The 16,051-nt window shown below is 43.7% G+C and overlaps 1 protein-coding gene across 2 annotated transcripts in view; it reads right to left on the bottom strand.

Annotated features, from left to right (window-relative positions):
• ATP6V1H (ATPase H+ transporting V1 subunit H) overlaps positions 1-16,051 on the bottom strand; it is a 79,311-nt gene that overhangs the window by 42,040 nt on the left and 21,220 nt on the right. For both annotated transcript variants that reach the window (XM_066578333.1, XM_066578334.1), the window contains exons 6-8: positions 7,853-7,966; positions 6,369-6,473; positions 3,012-3,065 (exon numbers count right to left, since the gene is read on the bottom strand). In XM_066578333.1, coding sequence (XP_066434430.1) covers positions 3,012-3,065; positions 6,369-6,473; positions 7,853-7,966 — 273 coding nt within the window. The remainder of the gene's footprint in view (positions 1-3,011; positions 3,066-6,368; positions 6,474-7,852; positions 7,967-16,051) is intronic.

Here is a 16,051-nt window from a genome sequence, read left to right as displayed (position 1 = left end):
TATTATTGATATAGGAGAGAAGTCCAATTAATAAGTCTGCAATGGCAGAGTCAAAGTGGATTCAATGGTGATAGAGGTTCATTCAGCATTTCTTAGTAACTCCCTTTATTAGTTTTCATGAGCGTGATAAATAGGTTCTCATTTTACTTAAGAGGCAAGTTGGTTCGTAAAAACTGCACCCCTCAAAGTATTCAAAATGGAATTTAGGAAGAGTATTAACCCTTTAGAGATATTCCACAGGAATTAAAGAAAAGGTGCATGAGGAATTAGAACTGTTCCATTTTTTTCTTTGCACATGTCAAAGTAGCATCCACATGAATGGCAAAATTCAAAGTTTCCCAGTAGCACATTACCCAAAGCATTACACTGTCTCCAAAGGCTTGGCATCAGCCCATAGTGTATCCTGGTGCCATCTCTTCCCCAGATAAGGAACACACACCTCCACCCACCTATGGTCTGTGACTATGCAGCAAGCTACGATGTGCTGTGTGTTCTGACACCCATCATAAAGCTTCCTTTGTTGATAAATTTGTGCTACAGTAACTCTTCCGTGGGATTTCACCAGACGGATTAGCTTTTGCACCCTATGAGCCATAATCCTTATTGCGAGTTCACAATCTGTCTTTCCTTGAACCACTTGGTAGGTTATAAACACTGGATACCGGGTAAATGCCACAAGACCAGCCTTTTTTGAGATGCTTTGACCCAGCCATCTACCTATCATAATATGGGAAGTAAATGGGAAGATGAAATAATTTGGCTCTTGTTGCTCAGATAACTACATTTGTACGCCTTGGCCCCCGTAAAGAGATGGTAGACCTACCCCTCTCTTGGTGGTCACGTCACAAACTCATGTTCCCTTCTAAGCAGGAGTCAGTCCCCAGCGTCTACACCAATGTAGCAAGCTCCCGTCTGCCCTCTTAACGCGCCGAACTTCACACTCCCTTGCCAATCCCAGGACACCTCCTGTTATATCAGGCATCCCCTTCCAGTAGAGGATGCCCGAGTATAGTAGTCTATTTAGTCTGCTCAATGTGTACTTGCAGGTTTGCTCCTATTCCCCAATTCTTGACATTTTGCTTATCCTGACTACATTCTTGTTCATATCCTCAAGTACCGTGCCTAGACCTCCAGTAACATCAGCTGCCACATTATTGGGACCACTTTCTTCCACAGCGAAGCCCACATCCCAACTGGTGGGGTTAAAAGGTGAAGACCAGAGATTCCTAACTGTTCCAATGAGGGTCTCAGATTATTAGATGCAACATCAAAGAGTGCAACATCGTTGGCGTAGTCCAGGTCGGTGAAGTGGTAGTCCGGAAAAGTGACCCCATGAACCAGATGGTTCTCCCAGATGGACCAGAGGCAGCTTGGAACATCACAAGAGATGCTATCCGTGAAACCACAAAGACCGTTCTCGGATACTGGCATTCCTGTAGGCAGCCCTGGCTAATGGACGACACTATGCAGGTCCTTGAAGCGAAGGCGAAAGTCCGCCTTAAAAACGACCAAGCAGAATGTAAGAGGCTGAAGGGCGTGTTCCGGGCAAAGGCCAAGAAAGACAGGGAGCGGTATTATAATGCTCTGGCTGACGAAGCTGAGGAGAGTCTGAAGTCAAACAATCTAAGAGCAGCATACAAGGCAGTCGTCAGAATTCAAGGGTCCTCAGGGACCAGCCGGCATACGCCAATCCATAAATCTGATGGCAGCCCTTGTACAAACTATGACGAGACACTTCATCACTGGCGTGAATATTGCTCATCCGCCCTAGACCATCCACCGGCTAATCCGTGCCATGACCTCGATGACCTCGCATTTATTGCTGTAGACGGCCATTTTGTGCGTACAGATGCATCATGGGAAGAGGTCTATTCTGCTATTCAGAAAATTAGATACGGACACGCCAGCAGCTCAGGCATTCTACCTGAACTGCTGAAATGTGCAATTGAGCCGATAAGCACTGCTTTATATCAACTATTTCTGCACGTCTGGTCTTGTGGGAAAGTCCCCGTCAAATAGAAGGAGGGCATCATCCTCGCCCTGTACAAGGGGAAGGGCCCCAAAACAGCATGCACTGGCTACAGACCAATAACGCTCCTTTCGGTTCCCGACAAGGTCTTCGAGCACGTTCTACCCTCTAGGGTAGAACCACTCCTGACCTCCAAGCGGAGACCCCAGCAGTCAGGCTTCACAGCAGGTCACTCCACCAAGGATGTCATACTCGCTCTTAGGCTCCTCTCAGAAATGCACAGAGAATTGAACAAACCGCTCCTCATTATGTATGTCGATCCCAAAGCAGCGGTCGACTCGGTCAACAGAGAAGCCCTCTGGAAAGCCTTGAGTGGCATTGGGATCCCAACATCCCTTCTAAACCTACTAAAAGACATGCATCAGGGCACATCCGCCAAAGTCCGTATCAACAGTTCAACCTCTGCTAGTTTTGAGAGCTCGTCTGGTGTTCTTCAAGGTTGCGTCTTGGCTCCTGCACTATTCTACAGGGATATGGACTGGATTCTTCAGCGTATTGTCCAATGTAAGCAGTGTTAGAAACAGTACAAATGTCATTTTACATTAAATTCCCACCTGACAAGACTGATAACACTGTGTATTGCCACATATTTTCAACAAACTTCACTAAGAGTCTAATTATGGCTTCTTCCGCCTCCACCATCACCCCTACAAGGTCTTGTTATACTTTACGGCCAAACCTCGTCATTTCTATTTCCAAAGCCATACTTACTATGGGGGGCTTAGGTCAATCTCCATCTAGCTACAGCTTGTGTCACATACTGAGACACGTTAAGAAAAATGTGGGCGGCAGAACAGACTGGATTGGATTAGACACTGAACTAATGAGTGAAGTTACAGTGAAACTAACAAAAAGGTAAAAGCCGACGGAAACCAGCAATCAGTAACGTGCCAGGAACCAGTTGTCAAGTAGCTGAGCTGTGGTCTATGATTCACCGATATACTATATCTATCATGATCTATTTCCAGTTCTGAACACTTACATCACTTGGAGAAACTGTTCCTGTTTCCATAGCGCTTCCACTTCCTCGTAATTTCTGAAAGAAAGAAATGTGAAGTACTTTAAAATAAGTTTTTAACATTTTGTTTGCTTTCCTTACATTATTGAATGCATTGGCAACGCCATTTAGGGGAATATGGACAGAAACTTTGATTTAATGTGGTTGGAGATGATGAAAGCTAGTGAGGACAACACTCACACCTCCTTCTATACCACCCGGTTACCTTGGACACGATTTAGAACTTCTCTGCCCCCACATAGTTGGATAACTCGAGGCACAACACCCCTTTAAACTCATTCTTATGATGTTCATTGGTGTCAGGAAAATTTAGGATAGTAGAATATGCATAAAATATTACTTCTAGGTTATACGATACTAGTTGAGAAGATCATTATTCATTGCACAACTTGTAGCCAAGTGATCACAGCGTAACATATTATTGAAGCAGAATATGAAAAAAGTGTGTATAATTGTGTAATATTCATATTCTCTCTCCATCTTTATCACATACTTTTTCATATTCTGCTTGAAAATATATAATTTGCTCAAACATGGCCATCTTGATCCACACATACAGCATTGTGCGTTTCCCAATTCGAAAACTGGAGTTTCAGGAAACACCTTTATAGAATCATTTCATACCCTACGGTATGTTCCGTTCGCTGGGTTAACCCCTTGAGTGGCACGCCCGGAAATTTTCCGGGACGAGCTCCACTGCTCATAGTGACATAGCCCGGAAGATTTCCGGGCTATGTATCACTATGGGAGCTGCAGAACACAATGCCACAAGCTGTGACAGTGTGCTCTGCCTGCACAGACCCACAGAGAACAAAGCAAGGGCTTTGAAAAACCAGCAGAAGATATTGCCGATATGCCGGCAATGTCCTGCTTTGTTTACAGGTTGCCATAGAGACCATCGGCTTGTCAGAAGCAAGCCGATGGTCTCTGTGGCAGGGAGAGCTTGGTGTTTGGCTGTCAGAGGACAGCTAGGTACTAGCTCTTACAGCAGAGATCAGAGAAAACCTCCGATCTCTGCTGTGTTAACCCTTTACATGCTGCAGTCTATGTGACTGCAGCATGTAAAGGGCTGTCACTGCAGCATGTAAAGGGCTGTCACCATCGGACCCCCGGAATGTGATCAGGGGGTCCTGATGGGTCCCTGTGGAAGTCCCCTAAAGGGACAGAAAAAAAAAAAAAATTATAAAAAAAAAATTTTTATAAAAACACTGGTCTCCTTTTACTTTGTAAAAATCAAAAATACAATCACACATGTGGTATCCGTGCGTCGTAATGACCCAGAGAAGGAAGTTAATACATTATTTAACCCCTTAATGACATGGCCCCTTTTTTTCTTTTTTCCCCATTTCTTTTTTTCCTCCCCTCCTGTTTAAAAAAATCACAACTTGTCCCGCAAAAAACAAGCCCTTATATGGCCATGTCAATGGAAAAATGAAAAAGCTATGTCACTTGAGACGCAACTGCAAAATTAGTTGAAATTCAATGATTTGACCATTTTAAAAAACCTGCCCTGGTGGGCACGACAGGGTGGTAAGAAACCCGCCACTCAAGGGGTTAAGTCAGTGATAGCTGTGCCCAACGGGCCCTCAATCAAGGCAAAATAGCCGTGCCAACTGTGAGGACACCATTATTAGTCACTACTGCAGCACCAACCAGACAGCTACTGGTTGGCGGCGTGCAATGTAACTTTTTTTTCTCCTTCACAATAGAGCTATTGATTTAAACAGGGGAACGGTTAGGGAAATATTAAGAAAAACTATACAAATTAGGACCATGGTTTAAATCACTAGCAGACTTGTAAGGTCCCTTTTACAGGGGTTTTCCAGGGCATAGAAAAAGAAATGGCTTAAAATGAACTAAAACTGAAAACTCTCCTATCCCAGTCACTTCCTGTGTAGCGCTGCAGCCCCATCACCGACTGCATGGGACCTAGAGGAAGCATCAGGCGGTCATTGGTGGGCTGCAGCGCTGAATAGGGAGCATTCAATTTTATTTCATTTTCGGCCTGTTTAACTTTTTTTTTTGTGTGTCCCGGAAAACTCCTTTAAGAGTCTCTATTAATTAGGCAAAAAAAGCCAAAAATGTTGGGCTACATCATATGCAGCAAGCAGAAATAGGCCTTAATTGGGCACAAGGAGTGCACCTCCAAAAATCAGTAAAAATATATACCTACAATTTTCATCCTGGACTATTATGTGTGTATTAACTACTAAAGTGTTGGTGATATGTATTATAGATGAACCCATTTACCCAGGTTTCTCCACTGTTTTCCTTGACTTGGCAATAACAGGACATACACAGGCCATTCATTCCCTGCACTGATACGATGGGGATTTCTGATATAAAATATGTAATGTATGCATACAGTACAATAATATTTTATGCCAGCTAGTCACAATCGGGGATAAAGAAAGTACATTCAAAAGCACAGACGACATTAAATATATAAACTAAAAAAAGAAAAAGCCCCGCTCAATAGAGCTTACGATCCAAGGAAGAATAGGAGTCATGACAAAGTATTATATATATTATAATATAGCAATATTTATTTAGTACAGCGGACCAGCACATGCAAATAATGCAGAATTATGAAATCGGCAACAACTATTGTCTGCTTGGGCCCAGCTACAGCATATGGGATAGTGGTGGGCAGAAGGAGACAGGAGAGAAGACGGCCGATTTAGTAATAAGATTTGGACAGAAAAGTGGGGCATACAATAGTATTTATGGCACGTGATGTGTCCCACCAGAAACTTCCAGATACGCTTGTAAGTGTGAAGTTAGCAGTTAGTGTCACAGACCAAGGAAGAGCATTCTAGAGAACAGGTACAGCACGGGAGGAATGCTACAAATGTGAAGGCTAGATAGGAAAGGCACATAGTCCTAGGTCATTGATAGAAGAGGCAACATGAATAAGATCAATTTAGAGATGAGTGAAATCAACCAAATGCGAGATCAGAATTACGTACAGTTTGTTTGGCTGGGATCCAGACCAGCAAAGACCTTTTCACAGCAAGTTTATAGTTTTTCGTTAGTCAACATTTAAAAATATGTAACTGAAATTGCACGTAATCCGCTATTTGAGGATTATGGATTACTTGTATAGAATAATCTGTAATATTGCCCAGCATGTCTGCATATGTTGTAGTATGCCTAATTGCCATGTCCCGCCCCACTCTCTCATTTTGCGCTGACACATAGGTATGGAAGTACAGCTAATGTAAAGGCAGTAATTAACATTCTTTAGTGGCAGCAGTAAGAATTATTTATTACTTTATACAAAACTACCCAATCTACCAATAAATCCAGTGAAAGGAATACCTGGGAGCTCAGCTGAGTTTTAATCCAGTTGAAGTAGTAATTCAAATCGCTGCCTTCCATCAATTCTCTTCCCCAGGCTGCCAATTTAGCAATTATACGTGCTGCCTGAAAGAGTGGAGGAGAAAAAGCCATATACATTTTTATTTTTAACTCTCAATAGTCATAACAAGTCACCACTTTATAGGCTTCATTTATGGAGTACTGAACACACACATTAAAGAAAAAAAAATTACTACTCCTTAAAAAAGGGGTTTCCAGATCTTAAAAAAAAAACAAAAAAACAAACTCATGAAAATTGATGTCCTATCAACAGGATAGGTCAACAATAGCTGATAGGTGTCCTGGAGGAGAGATAATATATAGAGAGATATATAATGAAATGTCTATTTCACTGCCTGAGCCAACAGAACGGAATGTGTCGGCCACATCCTGTTCTGCTAACCGTTACCAGAATATGCAGCTTGATAGAAATACCCGCACATAACCTCAAGGCACATTTTTTTTTTTTTTTTTACCCGCACATAACCCTCAGGCGTCATTTGACGACAAGCTACTCACCCTGCCCCAGCCCCCTCCATCGAACACTCAGATGTCGCCAGCATTCCATCTGAAACCACGTGATGTCAGACGTCCATAACGACAGAAGCTCCTTAATTGGACCACCCAATCCCATGCTTTGATTTCCAATCATGCATTGCTTCCGGCATGCCCATAAAGGGCAATTAACTCATAATGCTATGCAAAGATGATATATGCCTACTACTAAACAGATAAATGAAGTGGAGAAAAGATCCGCCCGCGCTACTTCAGGATAAACCAGGGAAGATGTCTCCGTTCCACAAGTAATAACTTTATTGTCATGCAGTGCAACGCGTTTCCTCGCTAGAAATGCGACTTTATCAAGCACATTATAACATTAAAAAATGTTTCCTTATATAGTAATAGCAATAACACATACATTAAGATGTAGCACCCATCACCGACACAGTTTCCGGGTACGTCATTGGTTCACATGACCTTCGTAATCCATCATGTGGTCACATGATGGATTGTGCGCACAATCTCTGAATGTGAATCCGGAAAGGTGCAAACATTCCTACTGATTACGCCGTGGATCCTAAATAAATCCACAGTGTGGGCCTGCCATTTCGGACCCTGGGCAATCAGCCGTCACTCTGTACAGAGCATGAAGCAGACAGCCGCATACATTATGCAGTGGCTTGGTGTGGCATTGCAGACAGCTCCCATTGAAGCGAATAGGAACTTCCAGACAGCGAACCCCCACTGATCAGCTACTGATAACCTATCCTGTGCATAGGTCAACTTTAAAGACCTGGTAGACCTGGCATGCACATTTTGATAAATTTGGCACAAATCCCTCCAACTATCTCTATCAGTTAGTCTGTCATAAGATATGTCAGCCTTCGCAAACATTGGCCTTTGCAGGTCACATATGTAAAATAGTAATATAAACTTTATTTTACCATGTGGACAGTGAACAGATCCTGGCGATTTAACATTGGCAGAAAGTAGGACCATGCTGTGTTCTTCCCACGGCGGGCATAGTCAAAAAATATACTGACACGTTGATGATTTTCCTAAAAGCATAAAATGAGAATAATAAAGAAGTAGCACAATTTAAGAACTTAAAATACAACTTAGAAATAGGGGTAAATATATTCTGTCCTTACTAAGATACACTTGTACATTCCCCACCTAGCAGTGTTGATGGCGGCCAGCTGCTGACAGACGGGGCTCTAACCTCATGCTGCACTGAACGACAGCACACCTCGGATGCCCCACAGCTATACAGTGTGGACCACTGGCATCATGTAGATGACCCTAATAAAGTGCGCCTGTCTTATACCATACGTATAACCAAACACTAGTGCAGAACCCTTTCATCATGACCGTGCTTCTCCATGACGCTGACACATGGACAACAAGAATAGCAAGTCTATCCCATCCAACCATTATTCCAAGAAGTATCTAAAACTTCCTTTTTTAAACTTCCTGGAAATTTACAGAGTTGGAAACTAACTTACGATAAAAGGAAGGGGGATGAATGGCAGAATTGTTGGACGGCTTACATATAAAAAAAATAAATAAGCTAGCAAATGTATCATTATACCATAGTTCAATATGCCACTAAACATAAAGAACACAGATCATGGTAACCGATAATGATGTAGCGGTGCCCGTTTTGTTCAGTTAAATGTTAGGTCAGTTCTGGACAAATTCCAGAAACCAGATCAGAAATGAGCATTGAAAATTTGGAAGACACCTAACTCTTCAGGCTGGGTTCACACAGGGCGGATTTGCCGCGCAGAATTCAGCCGCGGCAAATCCGCCCGCGACCGCTAATCTCAGGATTAGCCAGCCATGTGGACGAGATGTCTCAGAAATCTCGTCCACATGGGGCGGCCAATCCGCTGCGGTAAGTCCGGCTGGAACCGCGGCTGCGGCGGTCGCAGAATATGCAGCATGTCCATTCTTTTTTTCATTCCGCTGCGGCCGCGCTCTCCTCTATGGGAGCGCCGGCCGCAGCGGAAGAGCGAGCGGCCGGGCTGCTTCAAAGCTGCCGCGGCTTTTTCCGCGGCGGTTCTCCCGGCGGAAATCTCGCGGTTTTTGCTGCAACCAAACCGTGAGATTTCCGACGAGAATACGCCCCATGTGAACCCAGGCTTAGATTGTTTAATTTTTCAATGAAAGTCCTTATTTCCTACTAGGCAGGGAGTAAAAAGAGGACCTGTCAGCTCTCCCAGCATATCCATTTTAGTAAGGACTTGCATTCCCTATGACAGAACATTTCTGGAGCATCTATTCTTATCGCTATGTTGTGCCATTTCTCCGTTATTCCTCCTAGAAATCTATAAATAAATTGACAAGTGGGCGTTACTAGTCCCCTTTTCAAAAGGGTGTGTTCCTACACAGTCTAAGGGTGCCAATGCACATTGTGACTGGTTGGATGTACTGTAACTGTACCACTAATTGTTGGGTGGCAACCATGCAACATTCTAAAGAATCAGCTAAAGAAGGAAAATTAAAATAGCTGCTGAAACCTGGCTGTCCTAGCTAGAAGGCACTCAAACAATGCAGGGCGGCTCCATTTGAGTGAATGGAGCCAGCTGCAGATCCCTGCACATCAGGGTGGCTGGGAACAACTGTATATGGAAACACATTATGGGGTTGCAATGGCCAATCAGTGCTGTGCCCCTTCATGATCAGGGTCTGACCCCCACCAATCATGCAGTGATGGTAAAGTATAGCAATATGTCTGCCATGTATTCAAGTCTATTAAGGAGATATTCCCATCTGGGACTTTAATGGCATACCAACAGGATAATCCCATGCAGATGGAAAATGACTGCAGAGGTCAAGCTGAATAGTTTTTAGAACTGTTAACTAGGAGTGCAAAAGCATTCCTTAAGTCACCCCAAAGTGTCCATCAGGAGGCAAGACATTATAAGCCTTAGGGGGTGTAGATATGGTGGTGGATTACAGGTTTAACCACATAGCTAACAAGGGATTGGCTGCAATGATCAAGTCTACAGGTATATCACCGCAGGAGTCATGTAAGTAAAGATGGGTGGGGAGGAAAGGAGTAGCAGGTGGTTATCAGGTAAAACTACAAGGTCATCTACTACCGTGTTTCCCCAAAAATAAGACCATCTTATATAAATTTTTGCCCCAAAAGAGGCACAGGGTCTTATTTTCTGGGAATGTCTATCATACCTAGCAGGCGCCGTCCATGTCCCTCCCGCTGGTCTCCAATGGCTGTGATTGGTTCATCAAGTGCTGCAGTGACTGGCTGAGCCGCGGCCCTCGAGTACCAATCAGAGCAATCACTTGCTGGAGGCGGGGTTTACAAACCCCATCACCAGCAAGCAATCTTCTGTCGGCGGCTGAGAATTGAAAGCAAGCCTGCCGAAACGGAAGACCAGCTGGAGGGACCCGGACGGCGCCTGCTAAGTAATGTATAGCTTTTCTTCCTGTGTAGTGTAGCTAGGGCTTATTTTCAGGGTAGGGTTTATATATCAAGCACCCCCATCCCTCATAAAAATCAGAATAGGGATTATTGTAGGCAAAACACAGTATTTTAGGAGTATCCCCTCCCTGTCTAAACCAATGACATTAGTAAATTGAAACCACTAAAAGCAATTTCTTCTAAAGTTCAAATTTTACTATTTCAGAGTTATAAATACGAGAAACATTTATAAGAACTTTCCTTAAAAAATTACTTCTATGCACATAAGATCACAGAAATAGCGGGTCTGAGATTCTCGAAAATGAGACGGATAGCATGGATTAACACAAATGAAGGAAATCATCCAATTAGGTGATCGATATCCATTTCTTGCATATCGCTCTTTAAGGATTCATCTTTCAGCCCCGTCACTAATTTCTTTAAAGATTATTAAAAGGTGGTTAAAGTGTGCAGTCTGAAAATGCGATAGTTTAGGAGGAAAGAAAACTAAATAGTGTTTACAATGAGCGTGAATTACTCATTATTAAAGAGCATCAATCACCTTAATTATAACCTAAGCTCCGCTCATTTGTTTACAGATTAATTAAAGTGTCATCATTAGTCAAATAGATAAGGGCAAGTAAGTTAATGAATCGTCCCAGCAATAATTTGATTGAGTATCATTTCATCCAATTTAGTCTTCAGCTAGAGAACATTAGGACCGTGGATGTGCCGAGAAGGATTATGGATTCATGTATTCATAATCACCCTATATAGCAGGTCTTAATCAATAGGAGCGATGCCCAATAACCTGCAGTGACAGCAAGCCTGACTTCACATCAAGCTTCAGCCGAAGCCAGCCTTCAGATGGGGTCATACGCTTCCATTACTCAGGGAGCAAAAAGGTTTCATTTGTTTCTGACATTTGTCCTGCAGAGAAAAGAATAGTCGACTTTGCTATTCTCTTTGGCACAAACGTTGAAAACAAACAGAATTCTGGTCAAATGCAAACCTTATTTGTCTCCGTTTGAGTAATGGAAGCCGATGCAGTTGTCGGCGATCCAGACAGATGCCTCAGACGGAAAGGCTGGAATGCGATGAGAAAGCAGTCGAACTATGCATTGTGCATCTGAATTTTTAACATTCTAGGACGAATGGAAAAAATACTGTAACATTTAGGTTAGGTAGAATACGATATAAAAATTGTCCCATTGAGGGAAGGGATTTGTTATTTGTATAGCGCCAACTTATTCTGTATTGTTTTCGGGTCATTTATTTATTACCCCCTAGCAAGATGGGGACTCATTTTACTGACCTTGGAAGGATGGAAGGCTGAATTGATCTTTAGAGATGAGCGAGCGTACTCGTCTGAGCTTGATGCTCGTTCGAATATTAGGGTACTCGAGACGCTCGTTACTCGAGACGAGCACCACGCGATGTTCGAGTCACTTCCATTTTCTTCCCAGAAAAGTTTGCGCCGTTTTCTGGCCAATAGAAACACAGGGAAGGCATTACAGCTTCCTCCTGTGAAGTTCCAGCCCTATCCCACCCCCCTGCAGTGAGTGGCTGGGGAGATCAGGTGACACCCGTGTATATAAACTGGGGCCGGCCGCGGCTCGCCACAGATGGACGCTGAGAGACATTAGGGAAAGTGCCGTCATGCTGTAGCTGCTATAGGGAGAGTGTTAGGTGTTATATTCGTCTTCAAGAACCCCAACGGTCCTTCTTAGGGCCACATCTGACCATGTGCAGTACTGTTGAGGCTGCTTTTAGCAGTTTTGCACATTTTTTTTTTGTATATCGGGCATGCAGACCATAGTGTCCTCAGTCTGCAGTCATTTTACTGAGTATAGGGGCAGTACTGGTGGGGCAGGGACAGTGGTACTGGGAAAGAGATATACTGTCTATATGGGCAGTGGGCTTTTTCAAAAAAATTGGAAAAAAAAAATCTTTGGGCTGCCTGTGACCGTGTTCAGTTTACTGCATGTCTGCTGGGGGTAGTAGTCGCTCATTAATACCCTAGACTGCTACTACTACTGAAATGGAACTAATACTGTGCTCCCCCTATACTGCTGCTTTGGAATTGTTACTGGGGCCTGTCTTGACTGCTACTATTACTGAAATGGGCGGTTGGGCAGCATGTTACCCAGGAGAAGTGGCAGCGGAGTGTCATGCAGGCAGTGATTGTGCTTTGTTGGAGGTAGTGTGGGGCTTAGCTAAGGTATGCATTGCTAATGAGGGTTTTTCATAAGTAAAAATTGTTGGGGGGGGGGCACTCTTGCCGCTCTTGTGGCTTAATAGTGGGACCTGGGAACTTGAGATGCAGCCCAACATGTAGCCCCTCGCCTGCCCTATCCGTTGCTGTGTCGTTCCCATCACTTTCTTGAATTTCCCAGATTTTCACAAATGAAAACCTTAGCGGAGCATAGGTCCCATACAAAAATGCTCGGGTCGCCCATTGACTTCAATGGGGTTCGTTACTCGAAACGAACCCTCGAGCATCACGGGAAGTTCGACTCAAGTAACAAGCACCCGAGCATTTTGGTGCTCGCTCATCTCTATTGATCTTGAGCCGGCTACCTCAACCACGCGGGGATTGAACTCACAACCTTCAGGTCGTGAGCAAGAGCATAGGATTGCATACTGCTGCATTAACACTCTTTGCCACAAGAGCCCCCTAACTGGGGCAATGCACTAACAGACATCCAATACCCGTAACAGTGAAAAGACCCTTAAGATGTGTGTACTACTCTGCTGTGAGTGCAAAGTGGGGTTTCTCAATGAAATCAATGGGAAACACTTGCCAAGCCTCTGGAAGATGTGCGTGAAACAAACAAAGGAGGATCGGAATTTCCGAGAAGTTACGAGAGGCGTTTTTGCGTAAAAAACACCTTGCACCCAACTGTAAAAACAAGTGCGATATCAGCTTGGCTTTCTCAGCCCGATATTGCACTCGCCCATGTGAATGTAGCCATACTGAGAAAAAGAATTTGCTCTACTAGCTAACATGGTACAAAACTTTTTCCCCTTATCATAGATATACGATAATGGTCAGCAAACAGTTAGTTTTCACGCCAAACTCATGTGTATTTGAGAAAGTCAAATGAACACTTTATTTCTATGGAGGAGAGATGGGTAAGCAGCTGCTCCTTACCGCCCTCATCCCTAATCTTGGGAAGAACAGACTGAAAACAAGCATATGAACAACGAACCCTCTTCCAAGGGGACAACCACCTAACTTTAAAGGGGTTTTCCAAGTGAATTTTTGATATACTTTTGGGCCCTCCGCGCCCAAAACTATATAAAAATCTACATACTTGGTGGTGGTGTCGGTGAGCCACTTCTGCGCCACAGCATCTGACTGGTGATGGCACCAGATCTTTTGGCTTGGTGACGTTCCGTAATGCTGTCACATGGGCTTTAAATGTAGAAGGCCCGGCAGGTCTGCCTATTGGCTACAGGAGTCACGTGGGTAAACAACCCATGAGACTGACTATAGACCAAGTAAACAAGGCACTGGCGGACAGGAGTGGTGGCAGAGGAGTAGCTTGTAGCAAAGGCTCTTTTTCTCTTTCTCATTTTTAATGTGACCCATTCCTTCCACTGCCACCAATGTATCTTTCACTCAGAAAACCTATTTAACTTCAATTTCTTCTGATCTTTACAAGATCACATCAATCTGCTTAACGCCCCCCACCCTCGTCCCCCAACGGTCACACTATAATTGAAAAAAAACCTTCAAATGGTTACAAGTCAGGCCTCTGGCCGGGCCACCCAAGGACATTCACAAAGTTGTCCCTAAGCCACTCCTGTGTTGTCTTGGCTGTGTGCTTAGGATCATTGTCTTGTTGGAAGGTGAATCTTCTGCCCTGTCTGAGGTCCCTTGTGATCTGGATCAGGTTTTTATTAAGATTATCTCTGTACTGTGCTCCATTCAGCTTTCCATAAACCCTGACCAGTCTCCCTATCCCAGCCACTAAAAAAACAAAATCCTATTATACTGCCACCCCCAGGCTTCACTGTAGAGCTGGTATTGGGCAGGTGATTAACAATGCTTGGTTTCTGCCAGACATAATGCTTAGAATTGTTCCAAAAATGTTCAATCAGACCAAAGAATCTTATTTCTCACGGTCAGAATCCTTTAAATGCTTTATGGCAAACTCCAGGTGGACTTTCAAGGGTCACTGTGGGGAGGCTTCTTTCCTGCCACTCTGCCATAAAGGCCAGGTTGGTGGAGTGCTGTGTGATGGCTGACCTTATGGAAGTTTCTCCTATCTGTACACCAGATATTTACAGCGCAGAGTGACCATTGAGTTCTTGGTCACCTCTCTTACCAAGGCAGTTCTTCCTCCAAATACTTAGTTTGATGGTTCAGCCAGCTCTAGAGTCCTGGTTGTTCCAAACTTTTTATTTAAATTTTATTTTGCAGCCTTCTTCACATCTGTGCCACCACACAATCCTGTCTCTAAGCTCTGCAAGCAGTTATTTCCTTCTAACTGCTTGGCTTTGGCTCTGATATGCATTGTGAGCTGTGAGACCTTAAGTAGACCGAGGTGTGTCTTTGAAAATTATGTCTAATCAACTTACTTTACCACAGGTGGCCACCAATCAAGGTGTAGAAAATTCTCAAAGATGATCAAGAGAAATGCAAAATATTAGTGGGGGTTTTTTTTGTTTTTTTTAAATACAAAGATTTCTTACATTCCGTTTTCACTTTGTCATCATGAGGTATTCAGTGCAGAATGATGGGGGAAAATATATATTTTTTAATCTGCACAACAAACCAATATGTAAAAAAAAAAAAAGTAAAAGGGTTGGAGAGCTTTCCAAATGCATTGCATATGACATCCTATATTTTGTGGGACGAGTTCTAGCCTTTATAGTCACCAAATTCGGGTACATATAATGTATTGAATAACTTAAAGGGGTTGTCCCGCGCCGAAATGGGTTTGTTTTTTTTTCAATAGCCCCCCCGTTCGGCGCGAGACAAACCCGATGCAGGGGTTTAAAAAACAAAACAAAACGGATAGTACTTACCCGAATCCCCGCGCTCCGGTGACTTCTTACTTACCTTGCGAAGATGGCCGCCGGGATCTTCACCCACGGTGGACCGCAGGTCTTCTCCCATGGTGCACCGTGGGCTCTGTGCGTTCCATTGCCGATTCCAGCCTCCTGATTGGCTGGAATCGGCACACGTGACGGGGCGGAGCTACGAGGAGCAGCTGTCCAGCACGAGCGGCCCCATTCAGAAGGGAGAAGACCGGACTGCGCAAGCGCGTCTAATCGGGAGATTAGACGCTGAAATTAGACGGCACCATGGAGACGGGGACGCCAGCAACGGAACAGGTAAGTGAATAACTTCTGTTTGGCTCATATTTAATGCACGAAGTATATTACAAAGTGCATTAATATGGCCATACAGAAGTGTATACCCCCACTTGCTTTCGCAGGACAACCCCTTTAACAGAGTTTTGTTTAAGGACAAAAAAAAAAAAAAAGTGTAATCTTTTGGCTACCATTGGTCCAAAATACCACAAAAAAAAAAGCATAGAATAGTGTAGTAAACTGTACTATTCCATAAAACCGTGTCAACTTGAAACATATACCACACAGAATATGTTTTTATGTGCAGGTGGGAAACATTGTGAGTCATCATAACAGGCATTGGGAACTTTCTGTGGAATATAAGTCAAACAGCGGCCATTAATGTGATCTG

The sequence above is a fragment of the Eleutherodactylus coqui genome, chromosome 9 (assembly GCF_035609145.1).
Source record: "Eleutherodactylus coqui strain aEleCoq1 chromosome 9, aEleCoq1.hap1, whole genome shotgun sequence".
Classification (NCBI taxonomy): domain Eukaryota; kingdom Metazoa; phylum Chordata; class Amphibia; order Anura; family Eleutherodactylidae; genus Eleutherodactylus; species Eleutherodactylus coqui.
Note: the sequence above shows the minus strand (reverse complement) of the source record. Positions and strands in the feature narration are given on the sequence as shown.